Source organism: Pipistrellus hanaki, assembly GCF_964339955.1.
Source record: "Pipistrellus hanaki genome assembly, chromosome: 3".
Classification (NCBI taxonomy): Eukaryota; Metazoa; Chordata; class Mammalia; order Chiroptera; family Vespertilionidae; genus Pipistrellus; species Pipistrellus hanaki.
In genome coordinates, this window is record NC_140505.1 from 110,141,118 (window position 1) to 110,165,180 (window position 24,063).

Consider the following 24,063-nt stretch of genomic DNA (forward strand, 5'->3'; position numbering starts at 1 on the left):
AATAGAACTTTTCTTGTTTTGAGGCAATCCATTCAGAGACCCAATTTTTCACTTCGTACGTTTTGAAGTGCTGCTCAGAAAGTGCATGTGCCAACGATCAGAACAAGTGGTAATCTGAAGGAGCAAGGTCTGGTGAATACAACAGGTGGGTTAATACTTCCCAGGCAAGATCATTTAATGTGTCTTTAACTGGTTTTGAAGTGTGTCATGGTGCATTATCATGAAGCAAAATTACTTTGCAGTGTCTTCTGGCACATTCTGGTCGTTTCATGATCAAAGTGTGGTTCAAATGGATTATTTGTTGTCAGTAACGATCAGTATTAACAATTTCACCTGGTTTTAGAAGCTCATCATACACCACACCTTTCTGATCCCACTAAACACAAAGCATTATCTTCTTTCCCAAGCGATTTGGCCTTGCAGTCTTTGTTGATGGTTGACCTGGATCAATCCATGATTTTGTGCATTTGAGATTCTCATAGCTACTTTTTACCGCCAGTCATAATTTGATGCAAAAAAGGCTTGAAGCAACATTTTATTGATGACTTTTCGGTTTTCCATTTGTCTTTCATTCAGTTGATGTGACACCAATTTCCTTCTTTTAAAGTCATTCCAATTGTTTGTAAATGATCAGAAATAGTTTGATGAGCAAAGTTTTATCTTTCTGCAAGTTGTTTTTGAGTTTGACATGCATCTTCATCCAATAATAGTTAAAATTGTTGGTCTTCAAACTTTTTCAGTTGACCCTGGACAATCTTTGTATTTCTTATCGAATGCATCACTTTTAAAGTGTTTAAAACAGTGTTCACAAGTATCTTCAGATGGAGCATGTTTACCATAAGCTTCCTGAAGTAATATTCAGCAGCACTTTTCTTCAAAATAATGAATTAAAACTTCTCGCAAATGCTTTTTTTTTTTTTTTGCATGAAATTTGACATTTTTAAGGGTAAAAATATGTTAATACCTTTAGGAAAGTTGACATAAGTTTTGAAGCTTGCTGTTAATTCAAAAAAATAGCATACATATCAAATCACATATATATCACATATGTGTAACTCCATCTATTAAAAAAAAAAAAAAAAGCATTATTAACCGGTACACCTGGTATAAGTGGCTTGAGTCAACTCTGTCCAAACTCTGAGGTGTTGATATAGGAGCTTTGTATTACTTAATTTTAAATTTTGTTGTAATCTACTTTGTTGTGATTTGCTTCCATTGTAGTTCTCTGAGGCAGCCTAATAAGATCTTTGTCTGATACAGAACTTAAACACTGCTCTAGACTGAGATTAAATGTAAATTGATACAAAAAGCACAGGTGGTGCTATGGTTTAGCACTGTTTAAGGAGAGTGTGGGGGAGGGAAATCTGACATTCTAGAAGACATGAACACACAGTTCTTGCTAAAAGAAATTAAATGATGTCATGGGAATGATAGGGATTTGGCTTTATATTTCTACTAGAGGCCTGGTGCCCTAAATTCATGCAAGGGGGTTGGTAAAATGGAAATTAATGGTCGTTCTGCTGTTCAGTCTTATTAGCATATTAGCTCTTCATTATATAGGGTTTGATAACCCAGGAATCTTTTGGCTATTCTAGCTACATCCATTTTTGTTGCAGTAGCAAACAGTTTAAAAATAGTCTTTTCTAGAAAAGCTACCCCTTCCCCCCAAATACCATGATATATAGAACAGCTAACTCATCAGTCTGTTTAAGGCAATGTAATAATTCATTGGAATAATGTATTTTGGGGCCTGGGGCAACAGTTCATTTAGCTATTTGGCATGCTGCTTAGTTTAAGGAATTAAATCAAGGATTTACTTTTTAAAAGACTTGATCAGCCGAAACCGGTTTGGCTCAGTGGTAGAGCGTCGGTCTGCGGACTGAAAGGTCCCGGGTTCGATTCCGGTCAAGGGCATGTACATTGGTTGCGGGCACATCCCCGGTAAGGGTTGTGCAAGAGGCAGCTGGTCGATGTTTCCCTCTCATCGACGTTTCTAGCTCTCTATCCCTCTCTCTTCCTCTCTGTAAAAAATCAATAAAATATATTTAAAAAAAAAAAAAAGACTTGATCAAAAAAACAAAACATATTGAATGTAATGACTTGAAGTAAATAGAATATAAAGACTGGTAATACTTTGTTTTTGTAATTATACCCCCTGCATTAATTTCCATTTTATCATTGAGGTTGAAATTTGGGAGGATTGGTTCCAAGAGTTGGCTTTGCTGCAGCTGTTATATATTGGGCATGTTCCCATTGGCTGCAAAACCAGGAGTTGGACTAAAGTTTTTTTTTGTTAAGTGTCGAGTTCAACATGAAGAGTTTGGGTCCTTCCTCCTGTCCCCAATATCACCTTTGTCACCCTTCAGTTGCTCTCATTTTATATGGGCCTGAGACAAAGTGTGTGAATGTAGACTTGCTACTGACTTGATACAATTCTTTCAGTTTCTACAATAGTTGTAGAAGCATATAGTAATTGCCTGAATAGTTAGACCTTACTAATGGTCTCCAGTTGGCAGAGCGACTGAAATTCTATTTATCTTGTAAAAGTACATTTTATGGTGCTCATTAAGATGCTTTAACATTTTACCTCCTCTAATCATTGGGTCAAAACATGTTTTAGAAGACTGACAACCTCATGTTCTTACCAAGAATTAAGTATTTACTTTTTATACACTCCTGAACCATTTTCATCGACCACATGATTCCTTTTGAAATAATTCCGTCATCTAGGTTAGTAAATTCCAGTAGCTTAAATGTCCTTATAACCTAACCTAGCAAGTTTACAAAGTAGACAAGACTTAGATTAGTCCAAAGCAGCTTATACACGTTAGAATGGTTGCACTTAGTTTATGAATTTGTGTTTTCCTTCAGTTTTGGCAGGCAACCAAGGGCCACATTCTTGCAATCTACTTTTCCCTTCGAAAGCTAAGTATTTTGGGCTTTGCAGGCCATGGATATGTCTACAGTAAATTACTCAGCTCTGCTATTGTAGTGAGAAAATGTCCATAGACAATTTTAAACGAAGAGGCTTCTGCACTCTGATAAAACTTCAATTTTTACATGTCACAATCACTGACTGTTAACATTCTAAGTTTCTGGGCTGTTAAAAATAGGTTGGGGTTACGTTTGACCTATAGGTTCAGCTTATTTCCTCCTTGGCAGTGACTGGTAAGTCACTGCTATAATGTTAGAAGCAAATGTGTCAATACTTCTCCTTTAAAAAGTGATACATTACTGTTACTCCCAGAACAATTAGATGAAACATCTGTATAAGTTTCTTTCCCTTGATTTTTCAATAAATGTATAGATCAGGTCGTTAGCACATTTTTTCATGTAAGATTATTGAACATTGTCACATAGAAAGTTTCAACATTTCATTTAAAAATAAAATCTGAAATATGTACAATCCTTTTAAAAAAGTGAGCTTTAAACAGGTAATGCTGTGGTAGTGGTTTTTAAAATCAGTTACTAAAAGGATCACCTGTGGCAGTGTAATTTGATAGTGATGTTGACTAGAGGACCATAACTTACCCTCCATTTGCAATTCAAATTGATGAATTTAATAAATCCTACGATATACATCTTTGATCACATTTTGTGCAACTTGAGGTATCTCCCAAAGATGGAATTGTTGGGTGAAGGGGGCTACATTTTATGTCTATAATAGTACATTATATGGAAATATACTAGCTAACCATTACCCCTTTAGGCAGGCCTGAGCATTTTATTTTCACACCATTTTAGTTGCCTTGGCTTATTAGTACATAAATCTTTAACATTTTTGGAGATCTTGTGTAGTTGATTCATTAAAATGTATGTTTAAGTTTCTTGGCAGACATTGATAGCCAAATCTTTTTATTTCACTAATTTGCATGAATTTGAGTAAAAGTTGAAAAAATAAATATGTGCCTGGCACTGACATTTAATAACCAGGAAATGTGATGTCCATATTGGGAAGAGTAACTTTTGGGGTCACAGTTAAAATTACATCAAATAGAGGCATTTGAGACTATTTTATGGCAAAAAGACATGGAGGCTTTGAGTAAATTTGGGCCTTTGCTCTTAAGATAGGCGAGGGCCTTCTATCTTACTCCTATAACTCAGCCAAGGGCACTAGTCAGGAAGGTATTGAAAATAAGTTTTGAAAAGCAAAGCAGCACCAAGGATAAAATCACTTTTTTACCAAATCACAACATTGTATATGGAGCTGTGGAGCAAAGTATTTGGTGGGGGAAATCTTAGTTTCAAATATTACTTTTGAAGATGGTGCATGTAAGTCTTTTAAAAATAAGACATTTTAAGAACTTCTGATGGGTAAACACCTAGCTTAATCTCTATTTCACTAAATAAAAGTTCCTTGGAGGCAGAAACTTGTTCTGTGCTATATAGCATCAACGCCAAGCATAAAGCAGATCCTGAAAATTGTATGGGTTAAGAATTTGTGTTAGTTGGAAACTTTGAGACAAAACCAACTATGGAAACATTCTAGCTATAACAAACTGATAAAAATTACACTTTAATAAATCAACTGTTTAGCCCTGTCACTTTGTCTACAGAATTCTGCTTCAAGAGACCTGTGGAGAATTTTTGTATTTCAGTGTGAAAACAATACTGGAAAAATGCCAAACTTTCTCTTTGTCTGAAATTAAAAAAAAAAAAAAATTTGGGAGGGAGAAAAGGATAGAAACATCAATGATGAGAATCCTAGATCGATTGGAGATCGAGCCTGCAACCTGGGGCATGTGCCTTGACCAGGAATTGAACTAACATTGACCTGGTTCATAGGTCAACGCTCAACCACTTAGCCACACCAGCTGGGCTCCTTTCCTATAATTTAAACGAGACTTGAGCTGAGACCGGTTTGGCTCAGTGGTAGAGCATCGGTCTGCAGACTGAAAGGTCCCAGGTTCCATTCCTGTCAAGGGCATGTACATTGGTTGCGGGCACATCCCCAGTAGGGGGTGTGCAAGAGGCAGCTGATCGATGACTCTCATCGATGTTTCTAGCTCTCTCTCTCTCCCTTCCTCTCTATACAAAATCAATAAAATATATATATTTTTTAAACGAGACTTCAGTAGAACTTTTATGTAAGGACTCTAACGGTCTTGGTTGAGGAAATATGACTGACAGAGTACCTGTAGCCAGCTTCCCATTTAAACAGTAAAATAATTAAAACGATGGTATTATGTAGAAAGCATCTAACATGAGTGTTATGAGTGCAAAATATAGAGTACATCAAGAGCTTTTGAAAATCATTTAAATAATTATAGCAGAACCCGGTTAGGGCAGGGGAACAGTGCTATAAGACAGCCATAGGGCTATTGTGTAAGATGGGAAATATCCATTGGGAGAGTAATGGCAACATCTTATTGGTGACCAGCTCCTTTTATAACCCTGTTAATCATAAAGGGAAAGTGTATTCCTGAGAACATATATGACCATCAGTGGGAGAAAAGTAATGTTACTGTGGGGTGCAAGACAAGTTTTCTTGGATGGTCTTATATTTAAAAAAAAAAAAAGATACTTTATTTCCATTTTTATTTGATGTTTCCAAATATATATATATATATATATAAAAAAAGTCAAGATTCTTACACCAATTATCTCAATGAGACCATGCAAAGCAATTCAAGTGTATTCAACAATCACCCCCCCCTTCAGTTTTGTTTCTTTATACAACTGTGGTCAACACCGGAAAATTGAATAGCTGTCTGGTTGGAAAATTTCACCTGTAACAAAAACCAAAAAACCAACAACATGCAGGCTAGTTGCTACTTTGTGTCTGCAAGTCACTTTACAAACTTATTTTAATTAGGAGGCACATGGGACTGAAAATTTTAGCTGTCCAATTTTATCCAAGTACCCCACAGAAAGCACAAACAATCCCAACACTCCCGAGAGTTGAGATAAGTAGACACTTTTTGTTATCCATCGTAGAGTGAACTGTTGAGCCTGAAAATGTAGGCTTTTTCTCTGAACAGAAATCCTGAGGGCCCTTCCTTTAATTTTGCTAGAATAGCCAACAACCCCTCAAGAAACTTAAAGCATGAAAACTATAAATCTTCTGTTGTATCATTCAAATTTTGCTAGTTGCATAGACTAAAGACAGCTGGTTTGCTAAATGGCACTGAAGAAATCCTGACTCGAGTGGCACTACTTCATCCAAATGTTTCTGACCAAAGAAATTATACAACAATATTTATAGGCTCACTTTTAAGAGATGGCTGACATTAATACTGTACATATTTTACAGGTCAAATACATAATCTAAGAGTTTATAAAATAATTTCATGCATTAACTCTCAGAATGTCATATACAAGATACCCACTTCCCCTCCCCACAAGCACTGTGACAGCATTTCAGGTGAACACATTCCTATATACAAAAACAATCCAGTTTCTCTGCTGTGTTAAGTCTGTAATTTAAAGAAACTTAAGAGATTACTGAGAACAAATATCTTAGAAATCTTAGTCCATTTAAGATTGATAGAAAGTGTCAATCTGTGGAATTTAAACTCCCAGAATACATAACCTCTGTACAAAGAAAAACAAACATTCTGGACAATCGTGTTTGACCACACCACATAATTTAGAATGAAGTGTCAATGGTTAATTTACTCATTCCTTTGACAGCATTAATTTGTGAACTAATGTTTATATCTAGTTCATCTGCATTTATGGCACAAGATCTCATTTTATAAAGTGGCACCAATTTTCCTCAAGTGTAACAGCACTCTATTTTTAGCAGCAATTATATTTTTTAAGGTTAATAATTTGTAGGACAAATGTATAACTATACTTATTTTCTACTTTATATTCACCAGTTACAATATTTACAAAAGGCTAATGTTTACATACAGAATGATCTTGCCTTCATCCCCCACCCCACATCTTATTCAAAGGTTTCATTCCTGGCCTGTTTGGGGGAAATACATAAGTTTCAGGAAAGGTACCTATATATTTTAGATAGGATTCTTGATTTTAATATATAAAGACAAATATAAGACACAGTAATTTTTAGTTCTGGTATGTTCCAGTGCCCCAAAAGTATGTGATATGATAAATAGTACCTCTTGACAACCTATAAAAGATTAGACATTCTAAAGGTACCCTAACAATCTTAAGTCTGTAACAGCTGAACAGCAAGAAGGCCATTTTAATTGTGAAGCCGTCATCAATGACTGGCATTTGAGGTTATAGATTCCAAACCTAGGTGGATTGGTTATCGGTGACCAACAAGTTTAAAGAGGTGTCACTAAATTCAAAAACTGAAAATATATTTTTAAAAAGCAATTTACATTGAGGGAAATTTAGTTCTCAGATATTTGGTGTAAACAGATTATGGATAAAAGGAATTGGCAATTGGGTGTGCTAACTCAAATGCCATAAATCCAGATTTCATGATAAGATGAAGTATTTGCTACATGTGTTTTGCTTACAATACCTCCCTAAAAATTGCCAACTCTAATAGTTAAAATTTTGTGTTAAAGGGCTATTGAGCAATGTTAGCGACATAATATCAGTTGTAAAGATGGAAACAAATTAGCTGGCAAATTCCTGAAAATAGCAAATTAGGTCCTTTGTCAAAATATTGGGCCATAAAGAAATATTTCAAATATGAAATTTATGAATTAAAATTGTGATACTATGAAAAAGTTTTCCTTTAATATCAAGAATTATTTTTGCAAATTCCCACAACAGAAGGATTTGTTGAATACATTAATGCTGTGAATGAGAAAACAAATTGGGGGGTAAAACATACCCACAAGTAAGGTGATCTGACAGAAACCACTGACTGACATCAAAAGGAAGAAAAACTGGAGAAACAAAAATGACAACCAAAATAACACAGAGGGTGGGAGGGTCAGGGCACAGTTAAGGCATCTAAAACAAAAACAAAAACAAAACTCCACGTGGCTTTGGCTTATTAAAATATTTTACACTATTAAAAAAAAGATACAAAGCATCTGAAAAACATGCAAATTGTTTGAAAACCTTGTATGGCAAATTCAGACAGTTTGCAAGTGTCATTCAGATGTTTGCCAAGGAAAATGGAGCAGCCTCTCCCCATGAGGTTGCACATTCTATCTTATAGTAGATGGCAAGCCAGGGGTCTGTGCAGCAGTTACAAACAAGGGGTTATTATCTGGAAGAGAAGGGACTGTGGAATTTCCATTGGATGGAGAACAACCCAGCTTCAGTTTTTCCAGATACTCTGCATGTACAGGCTTATGACATTGGAGAACTTTGATAGCATCTTCTACTTTGAACCATTCTCTCTTCCTTCCTAGAAAACAGTAACGACATTGGTTACTATACAATAAAGTCAAATTAAAGTAAGCCATACCCTGTAAATAATGTTCCTCACTCTTCCTTCACAAATGACTATTTTTTGGAATGGCTTAGACAACAGTATGTTGAAGAATTTTTAAATAATTCAAATATTGATCTTCCCTTCAATATTTGGTTACCTAAAAGAAAGGTAACAAAAAATAATTTAAGATGAAAATTGGACATAAGTATGCAAAATTTTTTTAAAAAAATATTTTTTTTATTGATTTCAAAGAGGGAAGGAGAGAGAGGAGTGGGGAACGGGGGTGGGGGGGAGGGAGGGGAAGGGAAGAGAGAGAGAGAGAGAAATATCAATTGATTGGCTGCCTTCTGCATGCCCCTACTAGGGATAGAGCCCACAACCCAGGCAATATGCACTTCACTAGAATAGAACCTGGGACCTTTCAGTCCGCAGGCCCAGGCTCAAACCAGCTTGGGCATGTATGCAGTATTTGAATTAAGAGAATTCTGATAGCAAAAGGAAAAGGAAACTTACCTATATTAACAGAATCTTCCCAATCTTCTAATATTTCAGTGACAGTAAGAACGTAGACATATGTTCTGTGCTTTCGGTCTTGGTTCTGCTTGAATGTAAAAAGAAAAGCATTTTAATCTACAGGAACTAGTCATGTACATACTTTTAAGGGGAAAACAATCAGTTGTAGCACACTGCTGATTAGCATAGCCTATTCACCAACATGGGCAAGTATACTCAGTTGTATAATCCAGCACAGAATTGAGTTTATGTAAGACAAAACATTAAAGGGGTGAAATTAGCTCCCAGTACTAAACTTTTAGCACTCTGACTTCTGTCAGGTAAGTAATTAAAAGAACTACATTCCTATCATTTTTTAAGGTCCTATTCCATGAGGCTAATACTGATAGCCTTTCCACAGCACAGAAAACTGCTTCCCTCACGACCTGTAGAGCAGTATGTCCAGTTAGTTCAGAGCATTCCCTTCAGAGGTTAGCTCTGCTAACTTAGTCTAGGCTTCTCAATCTTGGTCGCCCATTATATCACCCAGGGCAAATGGGTTTTTGAGACACCAATTTAGTTAGTTTGAATCAGGCCTAAGTATTTAAAAGCTTCCAGATGAACTATACACAGCCAAGGTTGAGAATACCTGGGTCAACCCAATCATGGAACATTATATTTAGTCCTATATTCAACCAACTTTTCCCATATTAAAACTGCCACCTAGTCTTGTCTCTAGGTTCAAAATTAAACACAAGTTGGCCTTAAGACAAAGGGGCTCACATTCATCTCAACTAAAGTTAGCCTTGTTTGGTACGGACTAAGACTAGAGATAATTGCCCTAATTTTTTCTACCACAAATAACCCGAGTAATCCACTCAATGTATTTTGTCTTTGAAAAGGAATAAGAACAACAATAAAGTAGAGGCATCTCTCACAAACATTACTATTCTTTATTAAGAACTTGTTAACTCTGTGCCTGGCAAATCAGTATCTTTATTATGCTATGATCACAAATTTATTGAAGTCACCAGGATGAATGAGTAAGGCCATTCTAATTTTGTTATATTTCCTAAGGGGAAAGGATACTGATTATCATTTTCTGTTCAAATTCTATAAATTTTAAATTGTATTCAATAAAACAGTAAAAGCATTTAATACCATTTACCTTTCCATGTTATATAAACATTTGTTTATATGTGAGAAGTTTTCACCCTAGCCAGTTTGGCTTAGTGGATAGAGCATTAGCCTTTGGTTGCAGGTTTCCCAGCCATGGTTGGGGTGCATGCAGGGGGCAACCAAATCCATGTGTCTCTCTCACATGGATGTTTCTGTCTCTTCCTCTTCCTTCCACTCGAAAAATCAATGGAAAAATATCCTCGGGTGAGGATTAACAAAAAAAAAAAAAAAAGAAATAAAAATAAAATGAAACGTAATGTGAAAATCTTGTCAGCATATTGACAAATGTGCTCTTTATACTACAGCTATTCAGAATTATAGAAAAACTCAGTATGTTTTTTAGTTTAACCAGGAGAAAGTGCTATTTAACTGGGCAAAGCAAGTGCTGAATTCTGAGACAGTTTGAACATTATCTTAAGAACTTTACTCTTTTTGATATTAAATTGGTTGGGGTGACACTGATCAACATGATGGAACTTTACTCAACAATTACTATATTTTGGGAAGCAATTCTACCAACTACTGTACAATCAGAATTTTTTTCTAAATTCCTGTAAAAAGGTTCACAAATAAATTTTATGATTCTATCAAAAGGACCGAGCTACCCTTAAATAGTGTCTTGGGGGAAACAATCAAATTGTATCTGGTATACAATCTATCTAGGCTTGAATCTTGGGTGAATATCTATTTGAGAATAGCGTGGGCCTCATGACTTGACCACATTTCCCCCTACTTTCCACAGACTACCACTTCCAAATTCCCTCCCCATAAATTCCATTCTGCATTCAGTAATAAAGGATTATACAGATGAGAATTTTATGCTTTTAGCACCTGTTCTATGTGTTCTCACACAGGATGGTCATTCTGTATATCATCTAATGTTATATGCTGATGGTAAGGATACATTTCCAGACATTCTTCATAAGAGACTTAAGTCCTTAGGTGATATGTACCTCCTGAAAAATCTATACCTAAACAGTATCCAGTGAACCAAGAGATAAGTGTTTCTCCATCAATTCCTTGTACTGTCATAATATGCTGTATATAACTAACAGTACCGGCAAGTTAAGTAGTTTTTACTTCCCTCCCTCCTAATGTTTATGACTTACTTTCCTACTGACAGTTTTAAAGGAAGAAATTGTTAATTCTCTTACCAGCAAACAAAGGATTATTATTATTATTTTTTTTTTTTTTTGAGAGAGAGAGAGAGAGAGAGAGAGAGATCTATGTAATAGAGAAACAGTGATTGCTTCCTTCCCACATGTGCCCCAACCAGGGATCAAACCGCAATCTGGGTATGCCCCCTGACTGGGAATCAAACCCTCCACCTTTTGATGCACAAGAGGACACTCCAGCCAACTGAGCCACACCAGCCATGGCCCCAGGATTACTTTTGTAACTCACCTCAAATATGCCTAGGAGTCTGCCCAATTTTCCTTTGACTCCAGCCTATTGAAAAAAGATGAAATGTAAAAATGTTACCTTTTATAACAAAATTGATATGAAAATTACTTTCAACTTTTAAAACTACACACATTAGCCCTTTCCACACTAAGCATCCTTCTGTAACTTTTTGGATGTGCTGAGATTCACGACCTGTGGTTTGCTACAATACATTCATTTGCTCTACATGCAACTTTCTGTTGATCAGACATATTGCCACTTATTAAATAAGAGATGGCAAGAGCTGACCAAATATTAACTCCTTACAAATTTTGGACAAACTTCCTGAATGAAAACAGACTTTTCTCCGTGAACTGATAAATACTCCTTCCCCTTCTTAAATTTAGCCCAATCTTCCTTTAGTAACTCACCTCAGGAGGTACAATTCTTTCTACAGGCAGAGTCCTCATTACGGTTCCCAGGAGCGATTGGAATGTCAGTGTGAACTAACAGACTGGTACATGCTTCTCTATCTCAAATGTGTTCTTCCCTTAGGAAGCCACTAATCCTTCAAGACTCATTTCTATGAAACCTCCAACTACACACCAAGGCCCAATGAAAGCTTTAGCATTACTTTCCCATTTATACTCAACTGCTGTTCAATAACTTTTTGTGGCATTTCTATGCTGTTTTGCTTGTGAGTAAAAGCAAGTGGTATATCATCACGTGTAAGACGGCAAGCAGGTCATGCACTATTTTGTTTTGTTTTATTGAACTTTCAGACAAAACAAGTAAAATAAAAAATGTTACTTATTTACTTGAAAAAGAATCATAGCATATGATTAACATCTCTTTATGTTTTTGCTCAGTGTAATACTAACTTTGCTCTGGGCAAGGCCATCATGTTATATATTGATCACTGATCAGACTTATTATTATGCAATTCCATGTTCCAGATTGATGTTAGCTCTATTTTACCAGGTAGAAAAATATATATGCTTAGCAAAATGCTAGATATAGCCACATGCTTTAAAACATTAAACTAGGCAACAGCAATAAAAAATCACCTATGTGACCTGCCTTCTTGACTTCTCCTTAGTGTATGTAACAAGTCCCTTGTTTGTGAACCAGAAGGCTGTCTGTAAAACCCCAAAATACAGTTTATGTGAAAAGAGAAAATACAAACTATTGTTCACCTCACCTCTTCATAAACCTCCCTCACGGCAGCACCGCCAGGCTCTTCCTCGGGCTCCATTCCTCCTCCTGGTACAATCCATTGGTCTGGGTACCGACTGCTGCTCACCAACAGCACCTGAAAGAACCACCATAACCATATATAAGCAACATTCTAAATCCTTATAGATTGTAAATCTCTCCTAGACTAACCTACTTTTAAATTTCATTAAAATTATTAGAACACATTATAGCACAAAAAAGCAGTTGACAGTCTTTGTAAACACCATCTCTGAATTCAGAATCCAATAATAACAAGATCTTACCACTAAATAATTCTTGCCTAATTAAATCACGTAAGCTGTTAGATTCAGTTAGTAAAACTCTCCAATTTTTATCAACAAAGGATAAAAGCAAGAGATTTAGTATTTTAGCACCAGGGCTCTACACCCTGAGGCTTATGGTCAGATTCATTATTCTTCAGTTACATTATCTTACTATTTTTCCAAATGTAAGGATATGTAAACCATAGGCAGGTCACCCTATTCTTTCATCTATAAAATGTAAGAATATTCATAAGATAACAGATGCTGTGAGAAAGGAATATGGAAATTAATGTAAAGCCAATGCTGGGGTACATAAAGAATTCTTACTACCTTTTAGGCTTTTTTTCTTAAGATTAGACAGAGCCCCCCTTCATATTCTATATAAGTTAGAAAAAGTTGCTCCATTTGATAACAGGCAGTTTTAATTTATGATCTAGCAAAGGGTTGTCAAGCTATGGCCTACTGCCTGTTCTTATACAGTCTGTGAACTACAAGTGATTTTTACATTTTTAAATCATATGAAATTCAAATTTTAAATATTCGTAAGTAAAATCTTATGAGAATCCAGTCATTCATAATTTACATATTATTTGTGAATGTTTTTGTGCTACAACTTGACTTGAGTATTAGTGACAGAGATTATATGGCCCACAAAGCCGAAAATATTATCTGGCCCTTTACAGGAAAAGTCTCTGGACTCCAGTCAAGAACATCATTAAACTTGAGATGTGCAAACACTAAAAAAAAACACACAACAGCCATTATATCACAGTGTATCTTAGAGGCTCACTATTTTTAAAATTTTCAGGTTTGTAGTACCTGAAACAAGTATTACATATACATCTTATAAATGAAAAATTTGTGAGCTAAGTTAGGTTGAAATTCACCCGTCAAAAAAAAAAAAAAAAAGTCTGATAAATAACCAAATGACGTTTATTAAGATAATAGATGTCTTAAATGACCTGAAAATGTTACCTTAGTATATTGCCTTCAAGTAAATATAAACAGTTCTCACAAGATAAATCAATTTAGAGCAAAGTTTAATCCCCTGTGTAGGTCCTGATTTTTTGACAGGCGTGCCAGTTGTTCTCTTTGCCCAGCTCCCTCCCTCACCAGAGGAACTGATGGCCTGAGGAGTTCACAGACAGCACAATATTCACCTCCTACTTGAGTAAGTGGCCAGCAACTCAATCTGCCCCAACTGTAAAGTTCCAGGCTGACAGTAGTTCGGCAACTGCCAGCTTTCCCCTAAAACCTCTAAAATGTTCAAGTAGAAGATATGGTAATATGAATTCACATAACTTCAATTTGAAAAAAGCAGACAACTTTGCCGATGGACACACCATCACCGCAGAACAGTGATCAAAGCCTTAGCTAAAACAGAAAATACTATTGGCTGACATTGAGGATACCACCACATCCAAATACAGCAATTTTGGTGAAATAAAATGAAATGTCTTAAATGTTAGCTTTCTTAAAACAACAACAAACAAATCATTAAAACAAAATTTATCTCATAGAGAAAGGGAGAGGGAGAGAAAGAAACAAGGATGAGAGCAAATCATTGGCTGCCTCCTGCACACCCCCCACTGGGGATAGACCTGAAACCAGGCATGTACCCAGACCAGGAATCAAACTGTGACCTCCTTGTTCATAAGTCAACACTTAACTACTGAGCCACACCGGCCAGGCTAAGCTTTCTTAAGTATTAGCAAATAGGGCTTACAAATCAAAATTGGAATTAAAGAGCCAGAATAAGCAAATCGAGCAAGAACCTATGGTATTCAAAGGGTCTGGCGCTAGCCCTATCCCTAGCCAGTTTGGCTCAGTGAATAGCACATTGGCCTGCAGACTGAAGGGTCACAGGTTCGATTTTGGTCAAGGGCCATCCTTTGATTGCAGGCTTTTTCCCTATGAATGAGGGAGGCAACAAGTCAATGTTTCCCTCCTCCTTTCCACTCTCTAAAAATCAATGGAAAAATATCCTCAGGTGAACATTAACAACAAAAAAGGCTTTCGCCCTATTATCAAGACTGGCAAATGAATGTAAGTTTTTAAGTTAAAACAAAAATGTTGCCGAAACCGGTTTGGCTCAGTGGATAGAGCCTTGGTCTGCGGACTGAAAGGTCCCAGGTTCGATTCCAGGCAAGGGCATGCACATTGGTTGCGGGAACATCCCCGGTGGGGAGTGTGCAGGAGGCAGTTGGTCGATGTTTCTCTCTCAACGTTTCTAACTCTCTATCCCTCTCCCTTACTCTCTGTGGAAAATCAATAAAATATATATATTTTTAAAAATACTGTTTTAAAAAAAATGTTTAAGGTACACACAAGCATTATATCTTGCAAAAAAAGAAAAATAAATGGTAACTACTGGTTCTGACTGCAGAGTTGGAGACCTCTTTTCCTCCGCTGGGTTAGGGATAATCTGCTTTCTATTGCCTGGATGAAATTCTTACTACACAATTCTATGCTGTCTAAGCAACTTCCTTAATTACCTTCATAATGGGACAAAATTGTACAGGTGGCTAGCCACCAGAAAAGTTCATCTTCATTAGTAAATAGATGGTTTCAAAACCATAGATATTCAAGTTTGAGTCCTAAAAACATAAAATTCAGTGTCATATATCTATGCCAATGACTGTCATATTCCCACTCGAGGCCCGGTGTACACTAGTGGAATCCCTCAGCCTGGCCTGCAGACATCCCGAGGGGACTCAGATTGCGAGAGGGCGCAGGCCAGGCGAAAGGACCCCACGGGAGCATGATCCGGGCTGGGGAGGAGGGACCACAGGAGGGCTCCAGGGTGTGTCCAGACCCATCTTGCCCAGTCCTTTCAGCCAGACCCAAGCAGCAAGCTAACCTACAGGTTGGAGCATCTGCCCCCTTGTGGTCAGTGAGCATCATAGTGACTGGTCAAAAGATCAAATGGTTGGACACTTAGCATATTAGGCTTTCATTATATAGGATTTGTCCAAGATAAAAGCTAAATTACATAAGATTAATAATGTAGGAAAACCCCATTAGTATAGTCTGCATCTGCTTTTCTGAAACTAACACTTAAGCTTCCAATTTAATACCAAATCTTTATCTATAGGACATCATTAACATGACTAAACTTCTCTTCCAAAGTCAGTGAACCTGTATGGCTCAACATCTCCCTTCATAAATTGCCATTTAGAAAGCCTCAAGAAAACAGGCCAATATATGTTTTGGACAAATGATTTAGCTAAAACCAAGAACTTATTGTGCACTGACATTCCAAAAATGATTAAATTGAATCAAACTTAAAATGCAGCTTTCAAAAAAAAATGATCATGCCTTAATTGGTTTGGCTCAGTGGATAGAGCGTCGGCCTGAAGGGTCCCAGGTTTGATTCTGGTAAAGGGCATGTACTTTGGTTGCTGGCACATCCCCAGTAAGGGGTGTGCAGGAGGCAGGTGATCGATGTTTCTCATCGATGTTTCTCTCTATCCCTCTCCCTCTCTTTTAAAAAAAAAATACTCAATACATTTTTAAAAAGTTTTAATTAAAAAATGATCAATTTAAAATAATAATACCTGTGTACATAAATGATCAATGTCTGAATTACTAGTTTAAGAGATTTGCTAAAGAGTCTTTGGTGATGGCACAGATTTGAAAACCAGAATGTTTCATTAAGTACTTGCCTACTCATCTTCAGTACTGGGAGTTCAAATGCGGTCATGGCCACAATTGTTTTGTAGAGCAGAGGAGGGCAAGGGGAGGGTGGTAATGCAAGAGCAAGAACTGAGGGATATACTCCATAGACAAGAGTAGATAGAACTACGGCATGGGTTTCCCAGGACAGAAGAAATCAATCTGAGCAGCATAAGCAAAGTCAAGGACAATTAAAACCCCTCTAGCACACCTGGCCAGTGTGGCTCAGTAACTGAACGTTGACCTATGAACCAAAAGATCACAATTCTCAGGTTGTGGACTAGTGTGGGGCATGCAGGAGGCAGCCGATCAATGATTCTCTTTCATCAATGTTGTTTCTAAGCCCCTTTGCCCTTCCTCTCTGAAATCAATAAAAATGTATTATAATTGGGGGGGGGGGGGGAACCACCACCCTCCAATGCACTGGAAGAACCTATACCTATAGAACTATATCCCAAAATATTATTATTCAATAGTCTCTCCCCCCAAACCACCTAAACTTTCTAGAATAGCCTCATCTACTACCCTGTTTCCCCAAAAATAATACGGTGTCTTATATTAATTTTTGCTCCCAAAGATGTGCTAGATCTTATTTTCAGGGGCTGTCTTATTTTTCCATGAAGAAGAATACGGTACACATTTATTGTTAAATGAAAATAAAGGAAATTTATTACCTGTATGCGGTATGGTAGTACGGTAGTTGTCAACACAAACCAGACAAACTGTGAATCCTACAGTATCAAGAATTTACTCATTTATTCAATGACAATCATGTCATCATCTTCTGGAACATCATAACAATCCAATCCCTGATTTCCTAGTGAATTTCTTGTGACTCCATTTCTTTCAGAATCAATGGACCAAATCTCTCATGTTTAGCTTGGGGGGCCCCTTATTTTCGGGGAGATGCCTTATATTTCACTCAGAAGGAAACCTGTAAGTAGGTCTTATTTTCGGAGGATGTCTTTTTTCGGAGAAACACGATAGAATCTATAATATAGCATTAGCATGCTACCTAACGCTCTGAAAATGGCATTAGTAAAGAAACAAAGGCTATAAAAGCTTATTCAATAAGGATACATCAACAGATAACAGAACCATACATGGTAATTCATTGGTTTTAAATTTCTTTTCAACTATCTTTCTAGGTGTATTACACTTTGTATAGCCAAAATAATGACAATTTGTCACTTTAGTGACAAGAAGACAGATGAAAGTAGGCATTCAATGTTCTGGATAAGCCAGAGCCAAGACCAGAGAAAAGTTTATAAAAAAGAGGCTTGCCAACCCACCAGACTACAGAATTAGACTTGAATCGCACTCAAAGTCTAAAGCCAATGCTGGCAGAGTGGTGAAAAGTGAAGACATTCTTCCTCTTTGATCCAGTCTAACCACCTCCATACAAGCATTCTTCCTACTACACTAATAGCCCTTACCCCTCTTTGCATGTATTTAAAAAAAAAAACAACACATTTTATTTTTTTTTATTTATTTTTTTTTTTTTTAGAGAGAGAAAGAGAGAGGGATAGAGAGTTAGAAACATCGATCAGCTGCCTCCTGCACACCTCCCACTGGGGATGTGCCCGCAATGAAGATACATGCCCTTGACCTGAATCGAACCTGGGATCTTCTTGTCTGCAGACCAATGCTCTATCCACTGAGACAAACCGGTTTCGGCTCTGCATGTATTGATGATTATCAGAATAAAACACCACTTACCTGGCACTGTTGAAAAGTCATTTATCACATTTGTCTTTTTTTTAGATGCTGTTTTAAACATTTGGAATAGAAGTATTTCTCATTTTAAGTAGTGACAGTGGTCAACTTGGAAACAGCCCTGAGTCTGTGAATGAAAATGATCTATATTTTTGAGTCTGTGCCTTATACTGCCCAACAAATCCTCATTGGGGAGATGTTAAGTAGAGCATGTAAACTCCCCTTTGGCTCAATGGTTGGAGGGTTGGCCCAACGACCAAAGGGTCAAGGGTTCAGATTCCCACATACTTCAGTTACAGATTAGAACCCCAGCCCCCTTCAGAACATGTGTGAGAGGCAACCAATCGATGTGTCTCTCTCAAAGATGTTTTTCTCCACGCCGGCCCCCACCGCCTCTCTCCCATTCTCCCTAAAAATCAATGGAAAAAATAACCTCGGGTTTGGATTAAAAAATAAGAGCGTATAAACTAAAAGTGCAGTTCAAATTCTATGCAATTCAGTTATGCCTCCAGAGGCTGGAGGTACATGGGATAACTAGTCCTCTCCAACCAGTGGCTACAAATTGCCCTTTAAGTTTCACCTGCTATCCTGCAGGCATAGATGTAGGAGGCAGTGACATTTCCCTGTGTTTAGAAAATGCTACTTTTGGATCTTTATTTAATTTTGATAAAGTGGTCTCCATTTGAATCGGGTATCTTCAAAGACTTAAATCTCTGAGAAAGTATGAGTCCCAGAATATATCTCTGAAAAAGGTGGACCACCTGAAGATTCTACACGTAAAAATGCTAGTAAAGACTTAACTGCACTGATATTTCTTATTATAATTGTTTTTATTTATTAGAGTTCTGGCTTTAGGGTTGTATAGGTTTTAGACTCTACTTTCCCCATAAGACTTAGTTTCAGTGTATGATTTCATAGAACTCAGACATTTTGGGATATATACATTCAGGATCCTGGAAGATATTGCCCCTGGTTTAGGGAGCTTAAAAGCTATTGAGAGCGGTAAATAAAAATGGAAGCCAGCCCAGGAGGCAGGTGAGTCTCTCTCTCCTCTGTGGAAGTACTGGTATAATGAGTGTCTCTGGGGCATGGGGGAAGTAGCTGTGCATTCACCCTCCCTCAGCTCTGCCCGCTCCCAACAATAAATTGCCCTCTCTTTAAAAGAAGTCCTAACAATAAATTGCCCTCTCTTTAAAAGAAGCCAGTTCTTAAGACTATTTTCTCAATGTTTTCCACTCACAACTGTGCCTGGATCCCACCCAGAATAAAGTCATTTCTCCCTTTAGCACTCTCCTATTTTGCTGCCAGATCATTCTCAACCTTTAATATATCTAAAAGCTCAATGTTACTTGTTTGAAACAGAAAGTTCTTTTCTTACCTAGATATTCTTCAGATATTCTTACTTTTAAGGTGCTCTGTTTTTCAACTATTTGTTCTATGCTGTCTTACACTGTAGTCCAACCAGACCACAGCAACACCCAAGTCTTGCTCTGCGATGCTTGGTTCTTCCTTACCCACTAGCTGCAATACAATTCCAAATGACTCACACTTAACCCTGGAGTAGCTGCTGGCACCCTACCACCCACCCTCCCCTTTTATCAGTCATTTATCTAACCTCCTGCTATAGACTATGTTCCTTAGGATCAGACACTTGATCTTTGCATCCCTTTTAAAACTATCAAACATGTAAATACAGTATCTTCAAAGGAATCCTTTTTTTTTTTTTTTACATTTTGTGAATGTATTCACAAAAGAACAGTATCCCAACTACACTATGGGACATGTACTTGTGGGCTTGTCCAGAACCCCAACTGCCAAAACTTAGGGTGATTCCACACAGAAGACACTAGCTGAAGAGAAGATGATCAAATGTACATAGATTTAGAAGAACCTGGGGTCAAAATGATCTGCCAGCTTCTGTGACCTTGATAAATTACTTCTGCTGCCTAATTTCTCCCTTTAAAAATGTAATGTTTATAACTTAGTTCACAAAGCAGAAAAACATAAAATGAACAAACATAAAACGACCCTAAATAAGACTGATCTGTTAGAACAACCTTCTTTCCTACAACAACCTGTTCAAAAGTAAGGGCTACTTGAGAACTCCTTCAGTATAGGGACAACCATATGATTGCACTGCATAGTTTTTTTGGGTCAAACAGCAATTACTATTTTAATTTACATTCTGTAAACATCTCATCATAAAACACAGCATACATTTAAATCTCCCATCCAGAATTTAGGTGTTCTTAACCCAGAGTAGGGGGAAACGAAATCTCATCTATTAGCTAAAGAGAGGTGAGTTCAGGCTGGCTTGTATTCTAGTCTTGGGAAACTAGAAAGGTAATTTCAACAGAATGGGAAAAATTCATAGCAAAGCACCAAGATGTCCAGGAAAGATAACTAACAGGGTTCATTCTATAAATATTGTATTACAGAAGGACCCCCCAACTGTACACAACTACAGAAATCCTTCCCTCGAAGCATGTTCTTTAACAAAGTGATTCATTTGGCTTCTCAACTCAGAAATGATCAAATTTACAAAGTTTTATATAATGGATTTATATAATTCATTCTCCAAATTTTGCTCTTTACACTTCATTTTATCTAATGACACCAATCTCTTGACTCAAATAGAGGCTAGTAATTTAGCATTTATTACAATAAAAATAATTACCCATCACAAAAAGACCTTGCTTATTCTGAAGTTCTCAGACTTCGCTTTACCCATTCACACACTACAAACATTTCAATTTCCTCCCATTTCCCATTTTTCTCCTAGAGCTTGTGTTTTACAAAACCTGGATTCCAAGTTCCGGTTATGATACGACTTCAAAGTCACTACTTTCAGGAAAACCTCCAAGCTCAGCCTCACAAAATCTCACTCATTCAGCAGATAGTGTGCACCCACCCAATTGCTATGAGCTGGGACCAGTGATCTGACTCTACCTCTTCTTAATAGGCTCTGCAACTGTTTTTTCACCTATAATCCAACACTAAGCGGGTTAAATGTAACAAAGTTAAAAGTCTTTAGGCAATGCCTCCAACATTATAACCACTCAACTAATAATGTGACTACACAATAGTGAGCAGATCAGACAAGATCCTTAACCTATTTTGATTACTTTGGGCTATTATGTTTTATCCTCATGTGGTCCTTCCCTCAAGGACTTTCCAATCTTTTATCTTTTTTAATAGAATACACTTCATGTTTGATTTTATTACTTTGTAAACGTTAAACACCTCCCCCCTTTTACTTTCCAGCTCTCCTAAGTAGGCCCAGCTCAAGACACAGACCAATTTATTCTGAAAATGTAGCTTAACACTTAAAGATCCCACAACTGAGCACTGGTATCACTAAAAGGCTTGCTTTCTTTTTTTAAAAAATAAAGACAAAACAAAACTTGGAAGAGAGCCATTTTGAAGCACTTTGATTTTTGTTAACAGGCTAAGAACTGGGTGTACAAAATGTCATACTCCGCCTAACTACAGGGACTAGCAATAAGGAAGCCATTAGATTCCCATCTCCAGCTTAGCCTGGTATTTTATTGTGCACATTCTGAGCAGAACTCAGAATGCTATTCCTCCCCCCCCACCCCCTCCCCCTAATCATTTTAGAGTGGAAATGCTAAAAAAAATTCTTGCCCTAAGCAAAATATTATTGCCCTTAGCAAATTTAAAGCAGTGAGCCATTTTTAAATTAAGTAGATGTAGCTGAAACGAGTAAGAACTGCCCAAGAGGGAAAAACTCAAGAACCTCGCTATCAACCCAACGCAGCTGGACAAATTATAGATTGACTGCTTACTCTTTAGGACAAGAAAGACAGCTCCTCTCCAGATGTCAAACCAAACACAGCAGAGTAAAAAAGCTTTGATAACTATGCCCGGAGCCAGAGACGGTCTGGAAAATGGCAACTTTGCACACCTCTAGTCCATCTCCCTATTGGCGTTATTCCACTAATCATTTTTCTGCAACCAGACAACTTTAAAAGGAGACTTAAAAAAAATCAAGTGTAATTATGACAAGTGCACACGAGTTCAACGAGCCACTTAAAAGTGAGACTCACAGAACCCGACCGAATGGGCTTTTAGGGGTCTGTCAGGCTGTGCCACACACCGGCCTCGATGTCATCCGAAACCGCAAACTGCTGTAATATCGAAAGAACACGTCAGGGGCAGAAGGAAGGCTGGAGCGGCAACACTCACGCCATTTCCACTCCCTCCATGAGCACTCGAGACTCATCGGGCTGCACGCCCGGTTCGCACGTTAAGATGGTGCCTGGCTGGCGAGGCGGGGACCGCGGCGGGGCTCCCGGGGCCAGGGCGGCTCGGCCTCCGGGGCGACCCCGTCCCAGCGGAGGAGGTTGGGCCGGGCGAGCCCCTTTGTCTCCGCTATCGGCCCGGAGAAAGGAAGGAAGGAGGGAGGGAGGGAGGGGGGAGGCCGGAGGGCGGAAGGGGGGCTAATCCCCCCCCCCCCCGGCCCCGCAGCCAGACAGATGGAGCGAGGGGACAGCCCGGCAGCCCTCCCGCCGGCGCCCGCGGGCGGTGCGCGCCGCCTCACCTCGTCCTCCTGCTCGCTCCGGAAGCACAGGCACGCCGCCCGCTTCTTGAAGCCCTCGCGGTCGTAGGTCCGCGTCTGGTTGGGCTTGAACTTCATCATAGAGGCGGATTCTGGCGGCCGCTGCTCCTCCAGGCGCCGCGGCGGGGGCCCGGCCGCCGCCACCCCGCCGGGGAGTGGGGCCGCGGCGAGGCGGGCGCAGGGGTGCCGGGCGGCGAGGCGGCGGCGCGGGGTGGGCAGGCGGCGAAGCCGGTCGGCCCCGGGGCCGGCGGCCGCTCCGACGCGGGGCGAGGCGCGAGCGCGGGTCACTGGAGCCCGGGTGCCGCGGAGGAAGCGCCGCCTGTGCTCCGGCGTCCGCCGCTCTCCATGGAGTCCGCCGCCCGCTCGCTTCTGCTCCCTCCAGTCGCCGCCGCCGCCGCCACGCCGAGTGCGAGGCTCGAGGGTCGCACCACGAGGAGACAGTTGCGGAGACGCGCTCGGACTGGACGACGGCGGCGCCGCCCCCGCCCCTGTTTAAGCAGCCCGCGCATGCTCCGCCCCGCGCGCCAACGCGCCTGCGCGCCGCCCGCTGCGGGGGGAGGGGAGAGAGGGAGCTGGGAGGGCCTCGCCTCGCCGCTCCTGAGGCGGCTCCGGCGGCGGCGCTCCCGCCGAGCGCGGGAGGGCAGGGCCCGCCGCAACGCCGGGGGGGGGGGGGGTGGGAAGAAGCAGAGACCCCTTCCTCCCTGTTTACAAGCCCCGCGGCTTTCCTCGGAAGGACGAATGCCGTCCCCGGGGAGAGAGCCCCACGGCCTCGGCTGAGCTGCGGCCCGGAGGACGGGCCGGAGGCGCCGCGGGGAGCGCGGGCTCCGCGGGGCCCGGGCGGACGCGCCCAGAATCCGCCCGGGAAGAGGGGAGAGAAGAGAAGGAAGGCCCGGAGAGGTGAAGACGTTGGTTAAGAGGTTTTATTGTTTTTGTTTGCGTTCCAGAAGAAAGGGAGGAGGAAAATCCCTCACACCCACCTCCCTTTTTTTAAATCTGTGGTTGAGGAGTCGTTTGTATTCTGTGAAAAGTCTGCTCAAGCTTAAACATTTGTTCAAATAATCTGCTCCCCTCCAGAATGCATTCCTTAATGCTGGCAATGGCTAATACTAAGTGGTTTTCTTGTGTGCCTTATGCTAAGTAACAGGTAAGCTAGATCCCGGGGCCACAACACTAAATATAGAGGGATGCCTGCTATCTGAGAGAGTCTAGTCTCCCAGGGCCCGGGG

At 39.4% G+C, this 24,063-nt stretch overlaps 1 protein-coding gene across 2 annotated transcripts; it reads right to left on the reverse strand.

Moving 5' to 3' along the window:
- Positions 1-4,656: 4,656 nt before the first annotated feature.
- Positions 4,657-23,331, reverse strand: NUDT4 (nudix hydrolase 4). Of its 2 annotated transcripts, none has more exons than XM_084880382.1 (5): positions 22,820-23,331; positions 12,570-12,680; positions 11,390-11,434; positions 8,828-8,912; positions 4,657-8,287 (listed from the first exon to the last, which is right to left on the reverse strand). In XM_084880382.1, exons 1-5 carry the CDS (start codon positions 22,916-22,918, stop codon positions 8,085-8,087), a joined length of 543 nt encoding a protein of 180 aa, XP_084736508.1. In that variant the 5' UTR covers positions 22,919-23,331; the 3' UTR covers positions 4,657-8,084. The 2 variants fall into 2 exon arrangements, with proteins under 2 accessions (XP_084736508.1, XP_084736509.1); XM_084880383.1 differs by having other exon boundaries at positions 8,828-8,915; positions 22,820-23,322.
- Between the last annotated feature and the right edge of the window lie 732 nt (positions 23,332-24,063).